We start from the raw sequence: 25,296 nt of genomic DNA, 5'->3' as shown, positions 1-25,296 counted from the left end.
TCTGTCTTTCATATCCTATGGGATTGGTTCTTTATTATTCATCATATACCCTTTGATCTCAATGAAACTTTTAATCAAAAACCTAAAGCCTAATTTAGTGTTCAAACTTAAACACCTGATGTTCTAAACCCTCACCCATTGTGTAAAGTAAGGTCATGCCTAGGGAAGCTCAACAGACTCTGGTAGCTGGTTTTAAATTCTATTCTATACAGTTGAGAAAGGGAGTGGTAAAGAAAGAAAAGTAACAGAAGAAATAATTTTGAGGAATTCTTTAAGGAAGTCTGCCTTAATTTATATTAAGATTTTGTTAGGTCTAGAAATGCCAGAAATGTTTGCTGTGTTGGCTGAGTGTAGTTTACTGAAATACAAAGATATTTCCGAAATAAAAAATGTGCTGATGCCCAACAGGTAATCAGCACAGTTCTTATGAAAGCTTGTTTTCTTTGGCTGTTTTGTACAAAAGCTGTTAGCGATGAGAGTCCTATGAAATCTGTGTGTTAAGCTGTTTATGAAAAATTGTGATACTTGGACCTTTCATAGCTGTTTTGCTACATTGCTTTTCTTTCCTTCCATACTGATAGAATGAATAAGTTTGAGCAAAGCCCAGGCTTTGTTTGGTCTTTTCTACTGAAACAAGAGAGGGTTTCTGCGGAGAGCTGGATCTTGCTGTCATTTTTGTCTCTTTTATTCATTTTCTATTTTGCCATCCTCAAATGGTTAAATGACAGATTTTGTGCAAGAGCTGTAAGTCAGAGAATGTAAAGTTGCAATGGCGGAGCAGTCAGGGTGGCTTCAATATATTCTGAATATTGGGGAAATCAGTTCTTGGGTGCACAAACCACTGTAAAGGAAAGCTAGGAAAATAATGGGAGCAGAGAAAGGTCTATTTTACAAGCTTAATCTGATAGCATTGGTCCCACAGCCTCTCTGAAAATGAGTCTGAATCATTTCTGAGCAGCACTGCCTGCAGGTTCCCAGGAAATCTTTTTTTGAACCTATGACAAATGGTGTCAGGCTCCAGAATGGTTCTGCACTTCGTCTTGGTGGGGCAGTTATAAAACACGGTCCACCAGATTAAATGCGTAGCAACAGTACAGAGGGAAAACCCATTCAAACATCGGGAAGATTTTCCAAGTGGGACTTCGTGTGGGAAACTAAGCAGTTGGCCCTCAGTTATAGAAAACTGATGATGTACAGTTGATGCAAACAGAGGTGAAGAGACCCTTTCCATGTCTAGACATGCTACCCAGCTTTCAGATTTTTCTTTTTGTCATTCTAGGAATAGTTGCCAAATCAAAATAAGTGATTAGGACAATCTTGGCCTTTAGTGCAGTCTTTCAGCTATGAGGGAGCAAAACGCTAAGCCTATCCGAATAAAGTCTTCTGTGGTCACTGGAATGTGTGTCCAGGTTTTCCATTTAACAGGGAATCTTTGAATTCATGCCTTATTTCTCAGTATGTTTCAAATAGTAGTTCATTTTTGTCATTTGTTATTTCAGTTCTAGCCCCTTTCATCTTTATGGAACTTTGCTGAGCAGTCTTTCACTCCTCACTAGCATTTCTTTCTATTTTGGGGAATATTGTGTCATTCTCTGTCAAGTTTAAAACAACTTCACAACAAGTGATATCAGTGTTAGGGTCAATTTTGAGTTTAAGAGTTTTAAAAAGTGAAAAAGACGTATGGGAAGCAGCCTGCATAGAGGAGGTACTTAGACTAGTATTTCTGAGGTTGATTCATGTTGTTGGGACATTTTCACCAGTCATCTTCCAAGTACAAAGCATAGGAAAGCCTGTCTTGACACAGGCTGGTGTCCAGCAGATGCATGTTTTGTTTGGGCAATGTGGAAATTCCATTTTTGTCAACAATAGGATAGAGGTTCAGAATTCCTATTCATATTAATATCAGTTTATCAAAAAGTGAAATATGTTTTATGTTGATACTAGAGAATGTTTTAGGCCGTGTTGCACATTTGCAGAGTGGAGGTAGAGTATTAGAAGCCTTTTTCTTCCCTATATCGGCAGACTGAGCACTGAGAAATACAATTGCCATTGCTGTGATGCTCACCCCCTCTAGGAGAGCGGAGTGATAGGGCTTTTGCTCCAGAAAGCATTATTGGCTCATCAGAATCACCATGAAGGAATAAAATCTTCCGTTCACCCTGCAGCTAAGAGGGAAAAAAAAAAAAAAAAGCCAGAGTGTGATTTTAACTTGAACTAGACTGTAACTTCAAGTACAAATGCTTATTTGTTGTCTGCACAACCTGGAGATGAAGATAGCCCTAAATGATGCAAATTTTCTTCAAACTTTAAAGACATATGACAGAAGGGGCGTCAGCAGCTGATCTATGCTCCGTTCAGTATGTAACACACAGGACACCACTCTGTCTTTATAATGTTTAGAGCTCCTCCTTGAAAGTGTTTAAACTATATGCAAGATAATTAGTAACAGGGCTTTAAAAAATATTAAGAAACCCCCCTGAAACTGTCATCTGTCTAAAAGGACAATTCGGATTGTTCTAAGTGCCACTCTGAAGTACCTGAGAGGATGCTATGTGTGACTTTCTTGCTGAAAGTAAGCTTAATCCTTGTATATATTTTATTAATGCAGTTTTGAAGTAATTGACATAAGCCTGGCCAAATTCTTAGCGCTTCATACACCCAGGATTGCCTCTGGTGAGGGATGTATTATCTTCTCCAAAGCAGGGAAGAACAGTAGCTGCAGTTCACATGCCATGAAGGACTTTTCCAAAATGCTATTCTGCTTTTCTCTTTTCTACATGGAGTGCAAGTCTAGGACCACAATAAATTTATTTTTCTCATTTCCTTGTGTGACAGGGAGTGAAGAATCATGAATAATTGCCTAATGTCTAGACTTTATATGCAGCCGTCAGCATTTGCTTGGCATTTCTTTCTGTATTGCAAAATTTTACTAATTCCAGTGAATAGAATTAACAGAAAGAACACGAAGTGAGGCAAAACATGTGTGGTATGTATACCACCACCATATGACTGTAATCTTCATCCTGGAAACAATGTCACACTTTTCAACTCCTTCGTTTTGTGACTTAAATTGCAACCATTTGAGTTGGCTTCTGCCATTTTGTGCACAACTTCTATGCACAGGCTGCTAACCACCATGTATGAAGGGCTTCTTGCATTGGAAGAGCATTGGAGCTAATGCATATGTTAACATAAAGATGGCCAGGCTTTGGAGCATGCAGTGAACGGATTATCCTACATTTTGGTTTTCCATCACAAGCAAAGAGAGCCCTTTGTGTTGAGAGAAGTCAGAAAAGGAAAACACTAAGGTTAAAAAAAAAAAAAAAGTGTATGAACAGGGCAGAAAGAACAGGTAGCCTAGGAGCAAGATTTCACCAAAGATGAAGTATGGGCACCCTCTGCCACAATATTCATTGAAATAATAATTCAACTCACCAGGATATACATCTACTAAAAGACTTGCATATGTGTTTAGGTGTTTCAAATATCTTGCTGAATTGGGGCCCTTAAAAGAAAAGTGAGTTAAGAACAATGAAGAAAGGAAAAGAAATACTTCCTTCTACAGGTGGAGTTTCAAGTTTCTTGTTACTGTACAAGAGAGTTTTTTGAAATACTTGAAAGGAGAAATAATACATTACTCTAAGTTTGTTTTAAAAAGTTCTTATTTTGTAGATTTCGTATCTAATTACGTTTATACAAATCAAACAGATCACAAATACATTTTTACTGTACCCTAAGCATTAAACCTTACTGAGAAAAATGTCACTTTTTTATTTTTTCCAGAAACGAGAAGGAATCCTCCAGTCTCGTCAAATTCAAGAGGAAATAACTGGTAACACTGAGTATGTCAACACCACTTTTGCCAGCAATTCAGTAATTGAACACAGATGTGTCTCAGAAATTCAAGCATTTGCTGATATTTAGATTTTGGTATTGGGGTTCCAAGGAAGATGATGCATCAGCCAGTGATTGTATTTCAGTCCTTGCAAGAGCTACAAACATGCATCTAAAAATACAAAAGGATGTGGAAATTCAGAGCTAGGGGACTAAAAGCAGGAGACCAGGATAAAAGAGAAGACAGAGTGAAGATATTCAAAATCTCTGTATTTTATATTTATTATTATTTATTTCTGCATTTATTGCATTTCGTATTATTGTATTCAGAATGCCTTCAAACAAACAAACAAGATGTATCTCTTTTATGTTGGTATTTATTTGATAAAGAACAACTTGATTCTGTCAAAAAGGAGTGCAATATGACTATTTTTTAGTTGTTTGGACTTTGGGGATGTAAAGTGACAGTAGTAAGCCCTGTACATGTCATCTCATCAAGCCATTTGTAACAGAAAAGTTATTCCAAACCAACAGAAAGCAATCATAAGAATATCCTAGTTTCTTATAGATTGGAGAGAATCCAGACTAATGATTTTATTAACCTTTATGGATTTTTTTGTGTAATATTTGTATGAGGGATCAACTAGAGCAAAATGCTGTACTTCTTAATAAGGTAGTCCAAGTATTGTTCTGGCTGCAATTTGTATTGCAGCTGATGTGACAAATGCATCTTTAAAGCAAAGGGAAAGTTTTCAGAAAATTAACATGAAAAAGTATTCTTCACTGGCAAGGTGTGCTGATTTGGTTCAGCAGTGGGAAACCTGAGATCTGGCCTTTCCATGAAACTTTTGTGAAGCCAGGAGATACTATGCTGATGATCTCCAGACTAAATCTGGAGTCTCATCTGGAGTAACTTAATGAAGGTTTTCTTAATTCCATGAATCTCCTCCAGTTTTCACCAAGCTGAAGATCTGGCCACATATGCTGTTTCATTTTGCAGGACAATGTCTGCAAGAGAATTATATATATAACTTTTTTTTTTTTTCCATAGGGCATTTTCAGGAAGGCATGGTAAGTTCATTTGATTGTTAACTTTTTCTTAAGGCATCCAGAGTAGACATTAGTTTTGCAGCGGGTGGTCTATTTGATCAAACTGCAAGGAAGTAAAGAATTTATAATTGACCTGGCAAATATATGAATATATGTGCCACAGACTGTTGTGACAGTTAACAAAGGGAGAAAAGCATTAAAATCAGTCTGACCATCTTTAAAACGCATTTCAGTACTTTTCAGCACATGTTAATTTGCAGATGCTTTATGGTTTAACATCAGAGCATTATTGTAATGGTATTAATGGTCATAAGCTCACAGCATAATATGAAATGATGTGTTATGGTAAACCAACTGCTGTACTTGTTGGCATTCTTGCATATGTTACCTACTTACACTTTACTGACTTTGGGTTTTTATTCAGCAGGTTCATTTGCCTAGAATGTTTCATGATTAGTATTGAGACTGGCCAAACGCCTGGCCGACAGAAAACACATATGAGGAGTTTAGATGGAGTCCCACCAAGAACTTAGCATTTGTTTCTTATATTGTTTCAATGATTGCTTTACTGCTGAGTTAAAAAGCTACATGCATGACATTTTTCCCATGATATCCCAGTGCAGTCTTACTTCCTTTAAAGTCACCCTTCTACAAATAACCTTTGGATGTACTTCAGCAGTTTTCATTGAGGAATATGAACGTAGCTTTTTCTGGAGTCATTCTCTATCACTCAGATTGTCCAAATGGAAATTTCTCTGAAAAGGTTATTTTTTTTCTTTTTTCACCTTCAGAAGGTAACCGCAGTACTGTTGCAGTCATTCTGCCCTAGGTTGCCTGTCCTACTAATCATGTACTAAATTGCATTATCAGAATGGTCCAAAAACATCTATAAGAAAGATTGTTTTGCAGCTGTATAATTGTAAGCTTGCCTGAGGTGGTTAATACAGTGTAGCACTCCACAATGCAATCCCCTGAGTGATACATACACAGTGTGGCCCCTGTGGAAAATTTTCCTCTGTAGATGTGACTCCAGAAGTAAACTCATGTTCTTCTGAACAAAATACGTTGGTTACCTAACTCCCAGTATCTGGCTGTTCAGGGTTTTATGTATATGTATTCCACCCTTTTCTCATTTTTGAGAAACAGGTTGTTAGCTAATCCGAGTCATACTTGAAAACGATGCTTTCCCTAAACAATAGCAACTTAGAGCAAGAGAGAAATATGCAAAATATATGGTACTTGGAATACAAAGAGACTATATTGAAACATTTTGCTGACTCTTGTCTTAAATAAGTATGTGCTTTAGTAAGTGTTTATCCTGCATCTGGACAACTGCTGCTAAGTACATTAACATCTCTGATTTTTTTTTCAGAAAGAGATGCATTTGACACTTTATTTGACCATGCTCCAGACAAGCTCAATGTAGTAAAAAAGGTTAGAAATATTTATTTTTAAAATACATAATATGTATCTGCATGCTTGTGTGAGTATATGTTGCATGTGCGTGTATATAATATACCATTGACATGGTTTGTATACATTAAATACCACTAAGCTTTATGCTGAAAATAAAAATACAAATTCATGAATATAATGTTAGTTTTTGTAAATATTTAGCAGCCTGAAATTAACTTTGGAATGCAGAAAAAGATACAGTTATCAAAGTTTTCATCAAAAGTGAGTTCTCACAAAGTATGTGCTGATTAAAACTCAACTGGGTTGATTTAGTTCACTGCTGCCAAAGAGTTATACAGTTTACAACTGCCAGGGGTCTGACCTAGAGTATTTTGGTTGCTGTCTGATTTGAGTTGAGTCCAATTACCCACTTCCCTACACTCTGCCACAAGTTTTTTTGAATTATTATTATTTCTGTTACAAAACTGAATTTTTTATTTATATACATCATGTTCACTTTATTTCTGTTCATCATTCTTAAAAAAACAAAAAACAACAAAAGATTTTTTTAATGTAGTATTTCAGTTTTAAAACTTAAAAAAAAAAATACTGTATTGCAGTCTCTTTGCTCATGCAGGTTCTGTTCTGAGTGGAGTTCATTCCATGCAAGGAACTGCTGCCCTACTGAATAGACCTTCACTAAACTATTTTCACATTTCAGACTCTCATCACATTTGTGAACAAGCATCTCAATAAATTGAATTTGGAGGTCACTGAACTGGAGACCCAGGTAGGATTTTATAGCCTATTGTGAAGGGGAGGGATGCTTGCACTGTTATGCGCTATGACTCCATCTTTATTCACAAATTCCATTGACCTGTTATTGATAGGACTCTAAGATGTTACTTCACTGGGAAGCCCTTCAATTTTAAATATGTTCATATGAGTAAAACCCTCAACAATTAAGCATGGAAATCATAAGGGCAGCTAAATTTCTCTTAGAGCAGTTTTTCACTTTCATTAGCATAAAAATTATTTAGCAGATGCTACCTCTTGGGTGCTGGTAAGTGCTGTTAGGAGAACCTGTGCTTGTTTTGGTCAGGCTCTGTCTGCTTGGTTTGATACAATTTCAAGCAGAACAGTTGTTTCCTGCCTACCTTTACACAAGCCAGTAATCCCATAGGATTGCAATGACTATTTAGTGAGATACATCCTTGAGACTAAAGCTGCTCAAGTGTATAGGCAGCTGTACAGCTGGTCTGCAGGCTTGATTGCACCACAGAAATAATGTGGTACACAGTCTGCTTTCTTGTTCTAAGCTGCTAAATTGGGTGGAAAGAAGCTAAAAGAAAAATTTTATTCTGTGGTTTTAATAAATCCCTATATGAACAATTGGCAGCAGTTACCATAAGAAAATTACAAGATCAGACAGGAAGGATGCTATCCACACTATCAGAAAAAATGGTGTTTTCAAGACAGGGTTTATTTTATGTCATGTTTCATGTTATTACGAACAGGGTTAATTTGAATAGCTATCACTCTGATAGAGATTTTTCAAAGGTAAAATTGAGATTTAGATGGAAAGAATGTGTAAGGGCTTTCAGAAAGATGTCACTATGCCTGCATATTGCATTGTTTACTTTTGGAAAAAAAAAATGTATTATTTAAAAGTGCTGAGAAACACCTTAAGTGTGTATCCGAAACAACATTCTCTAAGATGAGAGACTATTTCTATCAGTTGAGAGAAAATGAGCTACCTCAGGAAGGCCAAATCATAGAATCATTTAGGTTGGAAAAGACACTTGAGATCATCAAGTTCAACTGTCAGCATAACACCACCAAGTCCATCACTAATTATCGAATCACAGAATGACTCGTGTTGGAAGGGACCTTAAAGGTCATCTATCTAGTTCCATCCCCCCTGCCATGGGCAGGGATGCCACCCACTAAATCAGGTTGCCCAGGCCCCCATCCAACCTGGCCTTGAACCCCTCCAGGGATGGGGCATCCACAGCTTCTCTGAGCAACTTGTTCCAGTGCCTCACCACTCTCTGGGTGAAGAATTTCCTCCTAACCTCTAATCTAAATCACCCCTCTTGTTTAAAACCATTCCCCCTTGTCCTGTCATTATCTGACTGAGCAAAATGTTGCTCTCCATCTTTTTTTTTTAAAGGGTGCTTTTTTTTTGATTATGAGAATATCTCAGTGTACTGATAGACCTGATGCTACAAGGTTAAGAGTGAGATGCCTTTAACAAAGTCTTAGAGATGTTACTAATTTTTAGATTGATATGAAGATGTATCATAGCAATTAGTTATCTTCTATACGTAATTGCATACACTGAAAATAGATTCACACAAACTTGCAAAACATAGAAGATGATTCTTTGTTCCTTTATTTCCTTCAACAAACTGAATTTCTGTGTGGTCATGAGATTGCACCTTCATTCTGCTTCCTTCCGCACAGGGAGTGCGTGCCGTTTGATAGCTTGAGAGGTGTCTTTTCTGATAGCCTGGAACCAGCAGAATAAAAAGCAAAGGCATAGATCAAACCCACTGACCACTGCTCTCTCCAGGAACTTTATTCTGCATGTGTATTCAGAAAATATATTGAGAAATATCTTTTCTACAGTTTGCAGATGGTGTGTATTTAGTCCTGCTAATGGGTCTCCTAGAAGGCTATTTTGTTCCTCTCCACAGCTTTTTCTTGACTCCTGATAGTTTTGAACAAAAGGTAATTATATTTCTTTGTTTTTAACAGAAAAAAAAATAATGTCTAGTAGTACAAGGACAATACAAACTTTCCTGCATAGGCCTCATGTAAATAGCTGAAATCAGAAGAGGGCTATACTTGTAACCATTTCCAGACATTTTTCAGATCTCTGTGTTAAGGCTTATTCAGAATAAAAGGGAAAATTATATTAATGATGGGGTGTCTAGCAAATATTAACTAATTTTGGCAACCATTGTGTGAGGCTGTCATTGAGCCAGACTTACTGTCCATTAATTGTGTAAAGAATTACACACATGAATTGATGACAGAACTGATTTTTTGAGTCTAAAAATCAAAGAATTTGACATTTCAAAGGTTTAATGTTTTTTGGAAGCATGAAGGCATATATGTACTATGCATCATTTTAAGACCAACCGTTACTGCAGTGTCTGTTGCTATCCAAGCAATTCCAATGTCTGTTCAAGACAAGCACTCCATGAGCCATCACGTTCTAATTTTTAAACTTGGGGGAGTGGGTTATTCTTATTTTTAAGTTTTTTTTTTCTATGTGAAATATTAGTTCAGATGTTATTTTTCAATTATTTCTGTATTTTTGAAACCACCATCACCACACAGGAAAAAAAAAAAAAAAGGATTGTCTGGATTGATATATGGAGCCCTGATTTTTATTTTTTTCCCCTTCCAAGCATCTTTTTTTTTTTTAACCATTTATAGTATACTGTTTATAGATCATCATAATGACTTCTTATATTACATTACTAGGTCCTCAATGTATCCTTTGCATTTGAGCTAATGCAAGATAGTGGATTGGAAAAACCAAAGCCAAGACCAGAAGGTATCTATTCTACTTTTCGTGGTATCTCTCTAAAATTTTGAGTTGGATCCAGACCTTTTCTCATGAGGTTGTGATATGAATAAATTAAGGTTAAAATGGTAATACAAGAGAGAAAGGCAAGATGCATTTTGAAGTGCTCAGGTAGTGCTGCATTTTATGTGACTGATAGATACACTTGTTCAAATGTTGCAAGGCTTGATTTCTTGAGTGACCAGGGTAAGAGTTGCTTGACCAAACACATGCAGTAGTATTCAGATATCCAATGAAAGAAGAAGAAAGTAATTGTGAACGGTGTCACTTGCAAATATGAATTGCTCCAATTGCTCCATTTTCCCCTGTCCCACATCTTTATACTAAACCTCAAGTATTCCGGTGTAACTTAAAAGATTTTCTTAAAAGATGTAGATGTGGAAGAAAAATTTCAAATGTTCACTTAGCTGTCTTTGAGTGCAGGACCTAATCATGCATATTTTAAATCAGATTTAGAGCTAGAAACTGAAAGTAAAGCATGTCTTCAGTGAAGGTTTTGTTGCTGACATTAGCAGGACCAGGATTCCACTCCTCCTCAGTCATATAAATGCAAGGTTTAAATCCAACTTTTCAGGCTGGATATAAGACCGTTAATTCACTGTACGTGTTCCATCTTAACAACAGTAGGCATGCGCACACAAAAATTGTCTCAGGAGTAAGCCTATGCTGCTTGTGCATTTAATCTGGACTTACTCAGCCTATTTTTTCACTTCTGTTGATTGCTTGAACTCTTATCCACAATCATGCTTAACTACACCAGTGGTGGCTGTGTCACAAATTTTTATGTTTGAAAAAGTCAAAAAGAGACGGGGGAAATAGTGAAATCTGGGGATCCAAGTAAAACAGAGAGTACTTGTGATCCCTTACTCCCCATGGAGGTTTAAAATTCTTATGGCATTTAATTTTTCAGGTATTTATTGCTCTAGGGGACAGCTAATTTTTCCAGTATAAATCAAGCCATAAGGATATTTCAGCATATTTAAGACATTTCTTGTGCAATTACTGAAATACTTAATATGAAACTTCCTGCCCAATGTGAATGGAAAAACACATCTGTTTTATGTGTTGTTACATTGGGCACAATGCCCACACTTAAAATTTCCAGTGAGCAAAAGAGTATTGAAAAGGATCTTACCCCAGAAGTGTATACTAAATACTCTTTAAATTCCTACACTGTTTCTTTGAGGTTCTTGAGGAAAAAAAAATGCTGAAAAGTGCTTCAGAATATGAAAAACATATTTAGTGGAAAAAAGAATGTGGTTAAGTAAATGAGTATGAAAACCAATGATTTTTATGGGGTCAACAGTTTATTTGGCTTGTTTGCAATATAATTGAAAGGGTTTTTAAAAAGCTTTCCATGACCTTTTACTTTAAAAATTGCCAGAACATTAATCTACTGAGTCTATAACAAATTCCTTTGCAGTTTGAGCTTTTTCAGATTACTTCTTGAAACATGTACATCAAAGCCAAACTTAAGTTTCTCATTTTGAAAATTTCAACTGGTAAAATGTTTTACGTTAGTCAAACACAATTAGCAATGGAAATAACTCATCTTTCTATGTGAGCACACTGCTTTTTAGTGTGGACCTTTCTGTGGAATTCTGTTGTGGTGGTGGAATTTTATGGTGACTTGGCAAATACCTGTCAATTTATCTCTTCATTCATTTGAAGTTCTGTATTAGTAAATGAAAGTGTCATGCAGCTTGCTGTTGGCATCAAAGAGGAAACTTCCTGAGATATATACAGTGTTACATACAGAGTGTAACACGATGTTGTGGGGCAACATGCCCTTCCTGTAGCTTTTAACATTTTCTCTTCATTTTATAGTAAGCATTTTTGATCTGGTTTATTAAGAGTCACAAAACCATTGTTTCATGCATAATTTAATCATTAAATCTAGGTTTGATTGTTTTCACTTTGTTCATAGGTGTCAGTGTGCCATGTTGCTAATATCTTTAGCCCTTCAGTTAGCATACTTTAGGACACCATGCATAGCTGTGACTGGATGTATTGTTCAAAGTACAACCCCTTTGCAATCTGTGAGAAGCATCAGTATAGATAAATATAATGGCAAAACGGACAAAACCACCTGGTGATTACATACACAATTTACTAGGTTTACTTGGAGGCTTTGAGAACAGTGGGAGTATGCACACCATCTGCCCTCTGCCTTCATGGCCAATTCCAAGGACCAAAGTTGGGAGATTGAGTTCCTATACAGTCAACAGAAAGAGATGGAGCCTTTCTGATGGGCAATTCTAAGTCCCTATTTGAGATTGAATATCCCTTGAAGCACTGATGTAGACTGCTATAGTAGTACATGTCAGTTTGTTTTATAGATTTCTTGTGAAATAATATTGACTTTCTCAACAACTTCCCTTGGAAACAGCGGGTATTCATTAGCTTTTTGTTTCACATAAATAATTTACTTTAGATGTCGAGTGTCTAACAACTGATTCAGCCATGTACATCAGCTAACCTAAAGCATTTTCAGAAAAGTCTTCAAGGGGCACTTGTATACCTAGTTTTTTAGATCCTTTGGAAATTTTCAGATTTTAACCTTGCATCTAATTATCTTGCCAAAATTAGGCCTAATAAAGGAAGTTGCAGCCCAGTATGGGCCAAGACCTGCAAAATCCCTATACAGAAAAGTTCAATTTGTTTTTGCCTGTTTTTTTATTTATTTTATTTATTTATTTATTTTTGAGGTTGTTACTTTTTGGCTACAACTAACTGAAGATTCAGTCCTGTCAGTATGTGTGATACTATGTACAAGTTGTCTCATGGGCCTTTACAATTTGGTTGCATTTCTACATCATCAGCATTAGCCATTTATTTCCCTAACTGAAAGTGGTTGAGAAAATTATTTTTGAGTTGACAGTTTACATGTTATTTGCTTATATTTCTACTCTTTTTTACTGTCTTTGTGATTCTAATGTTTATGGATATGAATCTGAGCAAAGAGAGGAAATAGAGAAGGGGCACTTCTTTTTGGCTTATAAAGTTTTGGCTTATAAAGTTACTAATAGTTTTTTCCTTGTCTTTTTTCTAGATATTGTAAATTGTGACTTGAAGTCTACACTAAGAGTACTATACAACTTGTTTACCAAATACAGGAACGTGGAGTGAAGAATTAATTTGGGACGTAAAGGAGTCTTAACAAAGAAAGCGTCATAACTAGCGTATTTTTCATCAGTATTTCTCTGCATCTTTGTCCTAAAAGGAGCTAAACCATTTATCTGAAGAATCTTTAATTGACTATTCTCACACATCTATTTTCATAGCAGGTTTAAAGCTAAGGCTGTGTTTAGTAACTTTAGTTCAGGTTAGACTTTGAAGTCAAACATAGGAAGTTTCTGTATGAAGCATTTATTTTAACGTTTTTACGTATATCTTTTCTGATCTGGGGAGGGGAAGGATATTTACTCTCCATGGTAAGATGGTTGTATTCTAATTATGACACATATGCATGGCGAGAAACAGTAAAATACTGTTCACATCACAGCTAAAAAGAACAGACTTTCTCAAGCACTTAATCTGATTAATTTATTTAGTTAGGTTTGAATTTTATGGGTACAAACTGAAGTTGCTACTTATTCTTTCAGACTTACTATAATGTGATACTCTGCTTTAAATATGTATTATTGAACATTCCACCAAATACACTTTGCAGCTTGTTCACTTAGTTTTGTTCAAGGAAGAGATCTTTCTCTTCCTCTCTTTTTCCTAAAGTACACATTTCAGGATAGCACACCTGTATAATACAGTTTCCCTATATTATTTGTATTATTAGCATAGTATTAGAAAGTAAAAGAATGACTTGTTTTTCTTTTAATTGTTGGAACACAGGATTCCCAGGTTTTAAATCTAAATTTATTGCTAAATAAGATTTAGAATCTGTTCCTTTGATTGAATTTATGATTAATGTATTTTGCTGCTTAATGTCCAACATAAAGAATAATATATATTTTCCAGAAACATTCCTATAGCCTTTCAGATACAAAAGCACTGTTTTTAGGTCAAAACTACTCCCATTTGCAAAGATTCTGTTACAGTGTAAGATTCTTTGGTCATTTTATATGGCTATAAAGAATATTTTTTTCTAATCATGACCAAACGTAAGCTGTTAACCTGTTTGGTTTTAGTTTTATTTTTAACAGACATAAAAGACAAATGGGAATTGATTCTTCCCTTAGACTGCTGTCAAGCACCAGTTATGTTTCCATAAAGAATCTGTAGAGACTGCCTGGCATGAGTATAAATCATTAAAACCTGCACTGGTATAAGCTGAGGAGTAAATTAATCATTTGTTAGAAGTCTTGATGTTAGTTTTAGATACCTTTCTAATAGAAGCGTTTCAATGCAATCAAAGATTCTTGGGATCCTGGGTTACAGAGTAAGGAAAAAAATCCTTAGGCAGAAATTATTGGCCTACTGTTTAGAAGTCTTTGGACTACTTAGTGCAGGAGAGAGACTTTTGAATAGTCATCCAATTATGGCAAAACTGGTATAGGTGAAAGGGAAAGGAAGTCTGTCAGCTCTTAAGACTGTTGGTCTGAAGAAATGTAGTGCTGGCAAGAACAGTATGTAACAGCTGTATGTTATTTATTATACAAAGCGTAACGTATTTTTCAGTTTTTAGGGCTTCTATTTTTAATTAGTGCTTTCCAGTGCAACATTAGTATAAAGGGAAGAGAAGCAATTACATTCTGTCTTCGGTGAACATAAACTACGTTAAATATCAAGATGATATTGACTTCTGCTGGAGGGCTACAGAAATTTTTCTGTAAATAAATAAATCTCAATAAGGAAATACCAACTTTTGCAAAGAAAAGTCATTACTTAATTCAAAGGATAATATCAGGATATTCTCTGAACTCAGAAGTTGATATCTTGTTGTCACATACATTCTAAATATTTTCATTAAAATATTTGTTTACCTCTATGTTTTTTTAACTGAGTTTCTGAAGTTAGAGGTACAGAAAATGATTATTTGCCTTTTATGATAGGTAAATAACTGGACCTTTGTCAAAATGAACGTTTGCTTTATATCTTTAATATTACTGATCTTTCTGAGAAGCTGCACAATAGGAGTTAACCAAGTATTTTTTGAGCAAAATGAGATGGAGCTTCTCACGTATACCAGCTGCAATTTCAGCTTATTTCAATGTCTGACATGTAAGTTTTCCATTTGCAGACTTAGATTATGGTAATTGTAGTAGTTCATTAACAAATGTATGAAGTTTTTTTCTGCAGATCCTCCTCAGTTGAAACACTCTTTAAAGTCTTAGCAATGCTAAAATATTTTGATTGTCCTTGTTTCCAGGAGTGCACTTTCTTTAAAGAGGAGATTTATGTATGCAAAAGAAAAAGGTTAGGAACAGTGAAACTGTTTTTCGCTTGGACTTGAAAACATGTATTTCTGTGTTATATTGGTGTAACAGTATTGGAGATTTTGAAGTCTCTTAGACTCAGTTTTCCACCTGTAAAAAACATAAAGCTGACACAGAATTGTGAAATCCTCATGCTGAAATGCAATTATGCAGAATCATGGAAACATTTAAACAACATCCAACCTCTACACAAATATCTGTCCTGTAGTAAGAATTTACGTAAATTATAAGTGCTATATAATCAAGAGTGCCCTGTGTAAATATAGGCCCATGTGATAATTTTAACACATTCACACAAATAGTGTATGCTGCCAGGTAGGAGTGGCTCACTGCTTATATTTTGAAAGTATAGATTTAAATAGCTATCAAATAAATATGAAATCTAATATACAGATTATATCTAATATTTATTGCCTTGATACAGAATATTATAGAAATATAGAATACTACTGTAGGTAGTTGGCTCTTCAGCAATCAGTGTAGGCCAGCGCCTTCCTGCAGGGAACTAAAATGTTACGTTAGTTGGGCCAAATTCTGCTCACACCTATGATGCTTGTATTCTCGTTACACAGTATGTATGTCAATGTACAAATGACTACAGAATTGCCTTCACAATTTATGTTAGGATAGAAGTTGTTTAAGTTTTAGGTCAATCCTGGTCTTATTTATAATGACTCTAAATGCTTAAATAGATCCAAATCAATGGATTTAGCCTATGTAAAATATGAACAGTCACCTGGAGAAGCATGTTTCTCTGACTCCAGAGGAAGCCGCTGATCTTGAGGGTGCTATCTCAGCACTTTGGGCTACCTTTAAGATCTCATGGTGGTATCTGGGTCTCATGCACCTGGCCATTGTGTCTGTAGTGTTCTGTCATCTGAAGGCCCACAGGTTGCTGAGACCCTTGAAAACCAGGAAGCTGTTAGCCTGATGTGAGGAACTGAAAGACAGTAAACATTTCTGTTCATGGGGCATTATGAAACTGCCAAAAGAACATTTTTCTGTGCTTCCCTTACTTCTAATCCATCTATTTGCCATCGCAGTAGTATGGTAGCCGGGTTTGTTTTGTGTTTACAGGCGGGCAACATCTCCCTATTGATGGATTCTTTTATGCTCTGTCAACCACACAGAAATCAGTTTTTCAAAGAGGAGCTACAGATTCTTAGAGTATATCAAAAAGATGTCAAAATAATTATCTAAAATCCTAATATCTTAAGATCAGCTCCTTCCATGTTTCTTTCTAAGCTGACTGGCTTTTATTTGCCATAAAGAACAGGCCCTAGAAGAAGGTATCAAAGAAATCCTTGCATGATTTTACCTGAGACACACACATGAAGCCCAGTTGTAGTGCTCTGTGTTTCTGATGAAGCATGGACTCACTGAGTCTCCTATTGAATGAGCTGACTGCAGGATATGTAGTTCTTCACATCTCTTAGTCAGTAGATATTTCCCTATTACAGGGGGAGCAGTAGCTCTTGCAGCTACATAGTTTAGGAGCTCAAGTGGACCAGCAAGTGCTGGATAAGGTCCTCATCTATTTCTGTTGACAGCGGACCAAGTTGCTTGTTGGCACGTAAATCAGTGCCATTAGGTGAACAGAGCATTTGTTCCTTTCTCTTTTTACAGAGGGTTACAGTATTTGGGAATGGTTTGCATTCAGGCAAACTATATTGATTGACATAAATGATACCTGGTTGACCTTTATCCTTACTTATTTTCATGAAGTATGTTTTTAAATTCCTGTCTGAGCTTAATTTTGCAGATACCTTACTGCAATTCACGATATTGTAAAGCAGAATTCCTTTTAGAAGTGATGAGTTTCATTTCATTAGAGAAAGATACCTATGATATTTAATACACTATATACTAGCTTTAGGTCTAGATTATGTTGTTCTTGTCTTCCCAGCACAACAGCCACCATGCATGGCCTGTGTGTATGCCAAACACCCAAAAAGAGAACAGTGCCCTTGAAAGACCTCTTGCAGGATTTTCTGTAGTGTTACCTTTGCCATTTTACTATGAGAATGAATGTGGATTTTCTCTTTAAAGTACAAGTAAGGGAAGAAGAAATCAACTGTAGGAAGTTATAATTAGTTTTAAGTATGATTTTTATTGTATCACAGGAAAAATTGAGATAGTAGCATGAAAATTCCAAAAAATTTTGCATACCTCAACAACCACAGATATTCCAAAGATTTTTTGAGTCATTTGACATTTACTAGGGCTAATGTTACGTATTTTGACAATATTTTCTGTGTGCCTATTTCTTTTAGTAATAATTAATTTTTTTTCTGTTTAATAGTTCAGTGCTACACAGCAGCAATGTTAGTGTCATTTAAATATTTGCTTCCAAATCTTAAGATCAATTTCAAGAAAAAACAATATTTGCAAATTTCACTTCTTAAGGTGTGTATCTGAAAATAATGCTTAGTTTAAATTAAGCTGTGTTGTTTTCAACTACAGAGTTAGTAGCTTTCACAGAATCTCTTTTATGTACTCTGTAAGTAAGTGACACTCCACTGCTGATTTTTCCTTTGTTTTTTCTTCTGAAACTTTTGTTATGATCCACAATAAAATTTGCACCTGAAATTCAACACTGTATGTTGTTGTTGGGCCAAAGTATGACATATATGAAAAAAGCTAGGAAGGCTGTATGGTTTTATGTTCCCAGAACTTCCAGACCTCTCTATGCATCTAAGCCATTCTCAGTTACCTCCTTGTGGGTGTACTCGGTGTTTATTATTTTCTGTGGAGGCTGGTGACAGCTGAAAGTGGGTTGGTAGAAACGGACATGTAAGCATATGCTCAAAATGATTAACAGCAGCAGGTCAGGAAAATTTTGTATTTGACTCAAAATGGCAAAGCATGCCTTTGCTTTGATATTGCTATGTTGAGCTCCTTAGGGAGGATTTTTCAGCTGGTTATAATGCAATTTTCTTCAGGGTAGTTTTGTTATTTAAAATTTAAGAAAATGTTAGTGAAATGTTAAAATTATCAAAATTAAACTGCCCATTTCAAAAAATAACTGCATTTAGGAAGATTTTACATCAATTTTTTATAAACTTGTTTTTGTTGTGATCCTTTAATGGAGGAGCTTCAGTGCAGAACTTGGAACCAGTCAAAACTATAGGCATCTAAAGTGTTACAGATCAACATTTTTAGCCACTGAATTACTGGAAAGAATCCAGAAGCAGGTGTTTGATCTTTAGTCTGCTTGTAAAGCTGAAACTACCAAACAGAGCTGCCTAATCAACAGGGAACACTAAGGACGGGGTGAGTTTTAATGCCATTCTTCAATCCCAGCACTATTACTCAGAGCTGGAAAGAAGTATATCTGCTTTGGATCCACAGTCTTAAGCCCCACCACATGCGCTTCCAGCTTTTGTCCCAAGTTTTGTCCCAAATTGTATGGGTTTTGTCCTGAAGAGCAAGTAGACTTGCAGTCATATATTGCAGTACAATAAAAAGGTGATGGTCTAGCTACCTCAATTTCTTCATTGTTAATCACCTAGAAAGTGAAAGACATGGATTTCAATGCCTTTCTGCACCCACGGGAGTCATTTCTCCTCTTTAGAAGAGTACTGTTACCTGCAATATGAATTTAAGTTGATAAACTTTTTTTAGTGTTGTTGGCAGGGCATTGTTCACTTCCAAGCTGCAGTTGCACCTTTATATATAAAATAATTCCACATTAACTGAAAGAGGGAAAAAGAGCAGAAGAGGGAGCATAACTGGTGGTTATGTTGAAAAGGTGGAAAAGGTTTCGAGGGAAGAATATGTCTTTGGAGCCTCCTCTAAAGCTTACCCCTGTATTTTAAACTATTAAAGTGTGCTAGAATACTGAAATATTCTGAAGGGGGACCAGAACTAACATCATGTCTGTTTCAATGGAAAGTTACTGCTGAGTTTTTATACAAGACTCTGCTGTTATTTTGTGTGCAAAACAGCCCCAAGTGAAGATACTGCTACCCTGCACAAGCTGCAGCCTGAGTTAGGTGTGCATTTCCTCACCAAAGCGAGTAGTTTCATCCCCTGCTTCCCTCATCTACAAGCTGTGTTTAAGGAAATTGACAGACATGACTGCATTTTGTCTGTCAAGTCAGTTAAGGTTTCTTGGGCCTTCTCTGAATGCAAGTATTGTATTGAGTGCTGCATCTCATTTTTGGATTCCATTTAGATTAAAACTAGAACTACTCGGTCCCATTGAGATTGGGTCAGCTCTCTACATGTGCAAGCATAAAATGCTAGGAAATTTTCAAATAAAAATGTAGACGCCTTCAGGGGAAGGTGGTGTTTGAATAGATTTTCCAGAATCGCAACCTTGGTGCCTGTATTCTGTGTGTGGAGCTGAAAATCTGCCTAGGGCCACGCCACTTACATTAACTGGGGAAGGAAACAAGGGAGAGCATCTTCTGCTTTCCTTCTGAGATCTCCATGTTGTGGCAGACCGCACAGACTGTTTCCTTCTTGGTTCGGTTTAATTTTATAGGGTACAAGCCTGAAAACATCTTTTAACTATTTCTCCCTCTCTTGGATGTTTGCACTATTCCGATTCAGTGAAAATTAATACTAAACAAGCATGTTGGGGCTCTAAAGTCTTCAGCTGTGACTAATCAGCGCTATTCAGTGCTTAGGACTTGTGATACTGGGAGGAATGAATGGTACTGACTGTAGTTATGTCTCTGAATGATTAGTCAATTGGATCACATGCCAAACTTATAACTGTTATATTAGTTGTACAGATGAGAACTATTAAATTATGTCCAAGGGGTAAGGGTAGGGTGATATCACTGTGACCAGTACCTTTTTTGTTTGTTTTTATGTAACATTTATTTATTTGTATTGGATAACAACACCTAGGTAAGGGGTGAGTATGTTATATTCCTGTGCACAGTCTGAAATTTGGAAGGTGCTGAAGGCTTTAGCCCCAGTTCAGGAAAATACTGAATTAACTTCAAATATGTGAAAAAAGTCCTCTGTGGTTTCTTCGAGTCTGTTTTACCTAGAAATGGGTAAATATCCATACCACCGTGGGAAGACCCAGTTTCATTTACACCAAGGCCTGCATTATATTGTCTTCACATCCAAGCACTATCCTATGTAATTACCCCCTCAAAACCATTACCTTTAAGGCCTGCTTTCCTCAAAGGATCCCTGACAGCCACTTTGTAAATTAGCTCATAAAAGATATATGCTTCTTGTCCAGTGTTGTATTCATTAAGAGTTTCACCTGCATGAGGGTTGAAAAACTAGGATAATTTATGTCTTGTCTTGTGAGGCCCTTGGAGATCAGATAACTAAATCTGTTGCAGAGTAGCAGAATGATGCTGTCTGCTTTCAACCTTGGCGCTAAGTTTTAGGCAGATATAACTCAGGTGTGCTTGCTGTTTGTTTCATATCCATGCCTCAGGGTCTGTTGCACTAGCAATTCTGTGAACGTATGCTATGATAGAGTCCTCAGCTTGAAAAGCTCACAGTCTTGCACGAATGTGGGAGGAGGAAAGCTATAAATGTACTTTACACAGAAGATTATGATAGGTATGGATTAGGAATCAAGTTCCTCTTTCAGTATCTAGTGTGTGTCTTTATGTTGTGGTGTAAAACAGGGAGCTAGAAAGTTACTAGTGAGGCTTGTGTGGAATGCCAGTCCTTAGGAAAAAAGGGACAAGAGGTGTTACAAAGGCTTAAAAGATTACCACACTGCATGTGGTAAAGATATCTAGGTGCTCAGCATCAAGCCACTGAAGCAAATAAGTATGTGCGTTTGTTAGGTTGCTTGGGGAGGAATTTGGCCCACGAAAATACTGCAGGTTCATCATCTAGGAGTTGATTTACAGCATTACAAGTTCCATATGTGTGAGTTAGACTTTCGTCTATGTGGTAGTAGCTCAAACACTTTAACATGTATATTGTTACAATAATAAAGTACTGAAGGTGTCAATCCTGGATTTCTAAGCCTTCCAGACCTCCAGATCTCTCTGAACAGTTTGCAGTGGCACTTGAAGAGACAGAAACAACATCATTAGAGCAGATCTGTATCCGTAATTGCATAAAAACCTTCTACATCTACTGCCTGAAACCAACACTCAGTTCAAACAGTGTCATAACCTCTAGCTTCATTTTTTTCTGTGTTATCAGGACAAATTAACCCATTAGCTGCACAGACTCTATTGTGAGTCAGAGGTATATGACTCATGAATAGAACACATTTCTACTCTGGTTTTAATTAACTTGGCCTCAACCCAAATCTTTCCTGCAAATGAAAGATACCAGATTAGCTGAAGTCTACAATACATTTTTATGGTTTGTACTAAACTTACATGTGTATTTTTATGAGATAATGCTACAGAAAGAGATGCCCATGAATGCATTACCTTAATAAATAAGCAACAGAAGTGCCTTATTTGACAGACTGTTAAAATATTGTAATTAATTTGTTTGTTTTTTTACCATGTAAACTATAAGAGAACAAAAAAAAAAAGAAATGCACGATTTTAACACATTGGGAAATTAGACCTAGTCTTGATTCTGATGAGTGGAAAACATTTTTGTGGTTGTTGTATTTTCAGCAGAAGAGCCCAAAAGTGCAATATTAGATGGCATTTCCCTTTGTGATTTTCATAATTTTGCTATCTGGGAACTTTTATCCTCTATCTCTCAAATGTAAAGGTTGAATAGCTCAGGATCCCTATCAGTACTTGTATTTGAATCACTGTGCCTTCTCTTAACAGAGCAATACCAAAGCCAAATAAACTTCTCGTGTAAATTGCAGAGAGGGTAATCTGAGCCACTACTGAGTACAGCCTGTCAAAACAGAAGCAGTACAAACTGTATTTACACAATTTTAAAGGAATAATAATAATAAAAAAATCACATTAACAATAGCCCACGCCTGTCTGACCCTCGCAGAAATCAAGGCCTGAATCTTACTTAACACTAAACTTCTTCATGTCACTGTAGGAACTCTTAATGCAAATGAGAAGCAGGCGCACAGGTACTTGGTGGAGCTTTCCCACATGAACACTATCTATCTCTAAAGGAGTAAACTCAGAATAAAAGCAGAGGGTAAGGGGAAGAGAAAGAAATATCTTTGTCTGAACACTTTATAGTTTGCAGAATCCTCATATAACACAATAAGGGTGGGGCAGCTGGCCATAAAATAACCTAGATAACCTAGACAGATAAATTAATCGGGAGTATGCTCCATGTGCTACCAACTGTCCTGTGACTATTAAATTAGTTTTCTACTTTGGCAGGTTCCATGGGTTTGCTTGTAGCGTGAAGAAAAGAGCTGGAGGGAAAAAGTTGGATTTTTAAAAGGGGCTTAGTTCGAGTGGCTCTGAAATGAAAACTTGCATGTGGACCACTACTTCCTAGACTCTGCAGTCTCACAGTTTAATTCCAGTTGCTTAGAGCACTTAATCAAGATATGCCTTCAACTCTGCCTGCCGCCAGTTAGTCCTGATAAAGCCCTAACCGGGCTTCTCATTGCCTAAGTGGTGACATTAGGACTTCCATCAAAGCAAAGAAATTTGAGGCACGTATCAGACTCAGTTTCATTTAGCCAGAGCTCTATGTTCAGATCAGAGATTCTTCTGTCTTGCAGGGATGTTATCACCCTGTGCAAGAAAGACAGTCTGGCAGTAAATTTGCTACAGTACACACTTTCAGATCACTATGGGAAGTTACCAAGTTGGTAGTAGGCAGATTTAGGGCACAGACTTAGCTACTGATTTTTTGAACAGTTACCCTGCTTTTCAGAACATACATATTCCTCAGTTGAAAGTTTCGAGTGTTAATTTTTGTAATTCCATTGCTGATAACTAGACCTTGCTTTTCATTCTTCGTTGGAGATGATACATTTTCTATGCCCATATTGTTTGAGGTCTGGTTACCAAAACTGGATGGATAGCTGTTTTATGCATACAATAATGTTCCCCCATTGAACAGAGCTGCTTTATGTAATCTGTAGACAAAGTCTTGTATGATCCACCAGGATGCAGAGCACAATGTGAATATAGGATAATAATGGCCAAGTTTCTCTCAGTCAGGTGTACCTCCTTTGGGTAATATACCTACAAGGAAACCTGCATGAAAATCGCAGGATATCCTTGTTGCTGTGTGCACTCAGTAACAGAAAAGATCCAGGACTCTCCCTCACTTTGTGGTTAAGGAAGTTATGTATAGTTGTACTACTGGAAGCAGGAAGAAGCTGAATGCAATTGTACCCTGATGTAAGAAACAGGATGGATCTCGCTTGGGCATCATAGTCCCAGCCCCTGTAGTATTATTCCCTTTGCTAGCAGACCCTTGGCTGTCCTTCTGAGCACTTTCAGGAAATAAGCTCGACTATCTTGTGTTGCTAGGTCTTTTGCACATACCTTGAGACTTAAGGTCCAGAAGTCTTCTGATCCTCTCTTCTGTCCTCTAGTATGAGTCAACTTTACCCACTAGTTTTGGCATTGAGACTGTAACTTCTGCTGCTTTTTAGTCCCCTTTCCCAATGGCCCAGCTACCCAGACAGACCTCAGGAATAGGGAGTTAAACCACAGTGAGTAACACCAACAGAAAACATGCTGGCTTAAGTCTGGCAAAATTTTCCATTAGGTGAATTCCCCCAATAAAAAAATCGTAAGATTTGTTCCAGGGAATCAAGACATGCCTGTAATTTAAACACAATTTCTCTTTTATTTCTGGCTTATTAAAACTTCCAATTCTCTATTAATCAGCGTTTCTTAATTAACATAAAATTCCCAGTGTCTGGTACAGTTCCACCACCCGCAATCCAGTGCTGTCCGGTTCGTTTCTATTTAGACTACATATTGCTAGAGTATGTAGGATTACATTGCATGCTGCAATTCTTTTCAGGGAGGACTGTGACACTTGACCTTGATCTTGGCTTTGTCTAGTACAAAGCATTGTAAGTATCCTGTATTTATTTATAACTTGGGGGGAACAACAGAGGCTATCTGACACTGTGCATGGTCTGGTTTTCTCTTTACACTGTAATTCTCGGATGGACTCAAGAATTACAGGGAGAAGAGCTTTGCCACTTGGAAAAGAAGTCTTACATTTTAATTAGGATTCAATTTTAGCCAACCAGCTAGTTCAATCAACCAGTCCAATTATGGTGTGGGTTGAGCAAGTTTCTGTGTTCAGGGTTCCCTTGAGTTGTTTTTAGTTATGAAATGAAAATAAGAAATTAGGTCAGTTATACTCTATTGACTTCTAGTCATACAGCTTCCAAGACTATATAGTAGTATAGCTTTGCCTAAATTAATATTTGGCATCTCACTCTATGACTCTGATTTGCCACCAGTTGAAAGCTAAATTGGGAATGCTCATTCCAAATGGCAAATTACATATGTGCTTGTCTCTGAACTAGTTTTAACTCTTGAAACACTGTAGTTGAGTGCGTGCAGCCCAATGCTAGAAGAGCTGCATCAGCTCTCATCTCTGTCAAAGAACAACAGATACTTTCCTGGGTGTCTTGCACCCTCCATTGGTAATTTCCTCCTTCACTGACTGTCATAAAATTTTATATGAGCCTTTCCACCAACTTTTTCCTACCTACTTTAACCCTCCAGAAATGCCCAGTTCCCAAACCCTCCATCATCTGACCATACCTTATGACCTAACTCATCTTTTAGGTGCTCCATCTTCCTGGTTATGTTTTTGATCAACCCAGCATCCAAGTTATTGAAATCACGTAACTAGCTAATCATGCCATTGTCTCACCAAAAAACTATTTCCCAAATGATCTTAAGCACCATGTCATTCCTGTTACTTTTCTCCAAGCAATATTAAAAGCTTTGAATGATTTATCTTATTGCACACAAAAGCTGATAGAGCTTATTTCTATTCTCAACCTCATGTTCTGTGAACACACTTGAAACACAGACCCACTCTTTCTCTGCTATGATTGTAAAAGGTAGGATTGAATGAATCAAGTCAGGTTTTGCCACAATCAGTGAGGTTTTATCAGTCAGGTTTTGCCACAATCCAGCACATTCTGCAATATAAATT

At 36.7% G+C, this 25,296-nt stretch overlaps 1 protein-coding gene across 2 annotated transcripts in view; it reads left to right on the top strand.

Annotated features, from left to right (window-relative positions):
* The window catches only part of PARVA (parvin alpha), a 67,020-nt gene extending 49,156 nt beyond the window's left edge, over window positions 1-17,864 (top strand). For both annotated transcript variants that reach the window (XM_080593520.1, XM_080593521.1), the window contains exons 7-13: window positions 3,784-3,842; window positions 4,886-4,905; window positions 6,257-6,318; window positions 7,001-7,069; window positions 8,911-9,012; window positions 9,775-9,847; window positions 12,930-17,864. In XM_080593520.1, the coding sequence (XP_080449646.1) occupies window positions 3,784-3,842; window positions 4,886-4,905; window positions 6,257-6,318; window positions 7,001-7,069; window positions 8,911-9,012; window positions 9,775-9,847; window positions 12,930-13,006 (462 nt within the window). In that variant the 3' untranslated portion in view covers window positions 13,007-17,864. The remainder of the gene's footprint in view (window positions 1-3,783; window positions 3,843-4,885; window positions 4,906-6,256; window positions 6,319-7,000; window positions 7,070-8,910; window positions 9,013-9,774; window positions 9,848-12,929) is intronic.
* The last annotated feature ends 7,432 nt before the right edge of the window (window positions 17,865-25,296 follow it).

Source organism: Anser brachyrhynchus (assembly GCF_964034855.1).
Source record: "Anser brachyrhynchus genome assembly, chromosome: 5".
NCBI classification, from domain to species: Eukaryota; Metazoa; Chordata; class Aves; order Anseriformes; family Anatidae; genus Anser; species Anser brachyrhynchus.
The sequence above is the reverse complement of the archived record's forward strand: the minus strand, read 5'-3'. Positions and strand labels throughout refer to the sequence as shown.